Below are 3,968 nucleotides of genomic sequence, written 5' to 3'. Positions count from 1 at the left end.
CGAGCACCACAGCAAGGCAAGGCTAAGTGCATAGGGAAGCGTGAATGCCGTGTCCGTCAACCCAGTCAATGAATGATAGGGCCCCTGGACTCTGAGTCTGCAACTTGCCAAGGGCACCTGAGTCATGTCTAAAAGTGGGCTCTCCGATCACCACAGAAAAACAACTACACGACACAATTCCATACCAATTTTCTTATCTTTTGTGCCTTTGTTTGTTTCTGCGTTTGTTTTGTTTCTTCCCCTTTGCTGATGTTCATGTAAGACGGAGGCATCCTTCTTCCCCTGCCTAGCTACCTGGTGTTCATGCTCTTTTTGTAATAAAACCTAATGAACATCAATAAAGACATCACACACACACACACACACATGTACATAATTCTACAATCTCTGCAAGAATTCTTTTATATTTTAGTATTATATCATAATAAAAGGAGAAAAAAACTTATATGTATTCAATCAGTCTAATTTTTTAAAAAAATCTAGAAAGTATAACCACAAAAATATTTAAACGTATGAAATATTGCACACCTTTTCTTTAAAAGAATGCAACGATATTCCACTAATGTTACACAATATCATTCTTCTAATTAATTATTATTCAGTCTCAGAACACTACCTCCACGACTCATGTTCACCAAACAGCATTGACAAAAATGGACATTTCCAACAACGAACAGCCCACTATAGCACGACCCCAAATCACAAACATTTCGATGAAGGCTGGTGGGTCACATTTCAAGAGCAAGGGAGAAACACGCACATGGTGTCGTAGCCAAAAGAAAGAGTCCCTCGCAGAGTAGAAAAGAAATCACAGATTCAGAAGAAAGAGAAAGGGAAAGAAACATTTTTGCCGCATGGGGCACGACATACCCGGAATAACTGTGCTCATAACGAGAGGGGAAAGCAAGAACGCGTGCGGCTTCGTTGAGAAAGCTTATATTAGGCAATCAAGGCCTGATCTTGGTGAAAGGCCCCACAGTCCAACGTCGAACTGGACGGACGCCCAATAGCGACAGACACAGCGAACACGACACAAACAAAAAAAAGAAAAAGAGGGAGGGAGAATAAGAGAGAGATAGGATCGGATAAATGAGTATTGCCGTGGTTGCGTACTCGCCCCTACCCCCACTTGGCTCCTCATGCGGTGGGCCCCATTTAGTTAGACGTCGGTGGACAGCTCAGAACTTCCCACATGTCATGCAATGCGTAGCGATTGCTTATATGGCCTGTCACTTGCAGTCCTCGGCTCCAAGTCTGATCGAATTGAACTTGGGGAGGGGGGAGGATCGTCGTGTAAGTTCAGTTACGGTGTTTGGCACTCGATTGGGAATGAGAGATTTCAGTGTTTTACTCAACACTAGGAAATGATGGGTATTTTGGTGCAGTTTGTGGCCGATAGCGCGTTTTTCTTCCTAGTGCCTCGAGTTGATCAATCGTCATATTTGAACCTCGCCAGGAACGATCTTCACTTGCAAATTTTGATATGAGTAGTTCGATTTGCTCTCAATCATAGGAGAATCTGATATCGTTGCACTCCTTTTCGAAAAAACACTGAGGAAAAAGAAAAAGGAAATCCATCTCGCGGTTTTCTGTGATCGATGGTTCATTGCATCTAGTGGTCTTTGCAGAGAAGTTGCGCTCGACATGATTCCGCAATCGAGCTCCTTATTGACGGCGCACAATGTGACAATCGTGGGCGACGGTGACCAGTATGTAGTGCTCAGCCATGGATTTGGATCGGACCAGACTGTGTGGAAGTACCTGCTGCCATATTTGGTGAGCGATTACAGGGTCCTACTGTATGATTTGATGGGTGCCGGCAGCACCAACCCCAAGGATTTCAGTTTCAGCCGATACTCATCCCTTCACGCATACGCCGACGACTTGCTCGCAATCCTGGATGAGCTAGAGATTGAGAGCTGTACCTTCGTGGGTGCGTCTGTGTCTGGAATGATCGGCTGTCTTGCCTCAATCGAGCGACCAGAAGTGTTTACGAAACTAATTTTGTTGGCATCGTCTCCGAGGTACTTGATATGTCACTTACACAGACTTCTTGTATTTTGTGTCAACTCTTTGAATTCGTTGACGGCGTCAAATGTTGCAAGCTTGATTCATTCCTACAAAAATATTCCGTGATTGTTTCATATAGTATTCTATTCTTGGGTCGAACTTTGTAGGCTGTAGCCAGACTGAGTGCTGACATGTTTATTGCTATTGCCTGCCTTAGATACTTGAACGATGTGGGCTACTATGGAGGATTCGACCAGAAGGATTTAGACCAGCTCTATGGAGATATGAAGTCCAATTTCAGGTCTTGGGTGACTGGATTCGGGCCGTTGGCAATCGGAGCGGACCTCGAGAGCTCAGCAGTGCAAGAGTTCAGCCGAACTCTGTACTCGATCCGACCCGACATTGCCCTCAACGTGTGCAAAACTATCTTCCAGAGCGATCTACGTTCCATATTGCCACTGGTAATAACTCCCGCGTTCACAGATATCTCCTATCCCGCTTGCTGGTTGCAGTTCGACTCGCCTTGCCTTAACAAGATTGTCACGAGAGCGCAGAAATCGATAAAATCCTCAAAGTCCGACCACGTGTTTTTTCATATCTGTTCCGCTCGAGGGGAGACTTGCATATTGAACGCGATGATGATCGTTACTGTGCAGGTGACGGTACCTGTTTATGTCGTCCAAACGAGGAAAGACATGGCAGTGCCGCTCCAAGTGGCGAATTACATGGTACGGAACTTGGGAGGGTGGACGATGATGGAGGTTCTGAACACGGGGGGCCACTTGCCGCACTTGAGCGACCCAAATGTTGTTTTACCCGTGCTTCTCCGCTGCCTTGCGCCGTGACATCACTCAGTTCGCACTGCGTAAGACAAAAAAAAAAAAAAAAAAAAAAAAAAATCACTTTTTCACACTCTGAAACAGCTCGAGAATTTTGCGAGGATGCTGAAGGTTTGTGCCAGCAAGCGAGTCGCGAGGAAAGAACGAAGCTTCAGGCGGTGCACGCACTCACCCACCATAGCCACTCCCTCCCACGTGCCGGGCTGGGTTCACGGTAGTTGACATAGCGGGACGAAGACAGACCGACTCTCACCAGTCATCGTTCGTTCCCTCGACGGTCATTGTTCAGGTTTTGAACCATTCCTGGCTATCGCTCGAGTTTGAACGATCTCTGATCGTCGTTAGAATCCCCAACGAATTCGTGGTCATCGTTTTGATTTTGAACGGACTTCCCCTTGACGATTTTCCCACGACGACGAAGGACGACAAAGTGAGAAAGGGGAGAGAGAGGTATCGTTGAGCTTCACTGTTGTCCATATATAGCCATAACATTTGGCCCTACTTATTGAGATTTCATTTTACACATACAATAACACGTGAATTTTTGTAGCATGTTTCACTTTGTGGTTTGAATTTTTCTTTTATATATTGGTGCAAAGGTTTATGTAATTTTTTTTTTTTTATTTTTTTTTATTTTAAATGATGTTTTACTCTTTGCATGTGTAATGGTTTATTCTGTTTGTGTAGAGAGATTGATTTCAGTGTTTAAGTTTTAAATTTTAAAAAGAAAAGGACATAAAATAAATTACTTAAATGAAACTACATTTTTCAATTGGCATATAGCAATTATTATTGTTGTTATCTGTATTGTGTGAAAATGTGTTTGCATATAATAAAGTCTCGAGTTCTAATCATCAAATAAATATTATATGGTTTATGTTTATAACCTTCTATTTTAACATGTACAATCAAATTTTAGAGCAATAAAATTTTCAAGCTAGATGTGAACAAAGAAAAAGCCCCTACAACAAATAAACCAATTTATAGTAAACCATATAAAATAAAAATAAATGATAATAATAATAATAAAAAATCAATCATATTCATCTGAAGTGTATGACTAATTGCAAATAGGTGCTTCCAACAAAAGATGATATTAATTTTGAATTTGGATATTTT

The 3,968-nt window shown here is 42.5% G+C and overlaps 1 protein-coding gene across 2 annotated transcripts; it reads left to right on the top strand.

Annotated features, from left to right (window-relative positions):
* Positions 1-1,264: 1,264 nt before the first annotated feature.
* On the top strand, positions 1,265-3,401 carry LOC112278686 (putative esterase D14L). Of its 2 annotated transcripts, XM_024512314.3 has the most exons (3): positions 1,265-2,024; positions 2,228-2,471; positions 2,667-3,401. In XM_024512314.3, exons 1-3 carry the CDS (start codon positions 1,645-1,647, stop codon positions 2,853-2,855), a joined length of 813 nt encoding a protein of 270 aa, XP_024368082.1. In that variant the 5' UTR covers positions 1,265-1,644; the 3' UTR covers positions 2,856-3,401. The 2 variants fall into 2 exon arrangements, with proteins under 2 accessions (XP_024368082.1, XP_090107172.1); XM_090251046.1 differs by having other exon boundaries at positions 2,228-3,401.
* The last annotated feature ends 567 nt before the right edge of the window (positions 3,402-3,968 follow it).

This window comes from Physcomitrium patens, chromosome 1 (genome assembly GCF_059467195.1).
Source record: "Physcomitrium patens ecotype Gransden chromosome 1, ASM5946719v1, whole genome shotgun sequence".
Lineage (NCBI taxonomy): Eukaryota > Viridiplantae > Streptophyta > Bryopsida > Funariales > Funariaceae > Physcomitrium > Physcomitrium patens.
The sequence above is the reverse complement of the archived record's forward strand: the minus strand, read 5'-3'. Positions and strand labels throughout refer to the sequence as shown.

Coding starts and splice junctions, on each gene's coding strand:
- LOC112278686 (XM_090251046.1), top strand. CDS start 1,645: ATGATTCCGCAATCGAGCTCCTTATTGACGGCGCACAATGTGACAATC. Junction 2,025..2,227: donor TTGTTGGCATCGTCTCCGAG/GTACTTGATATG, acceptor TGCCTGCCTTAG/ATACTTGAACGATGTGGGCT.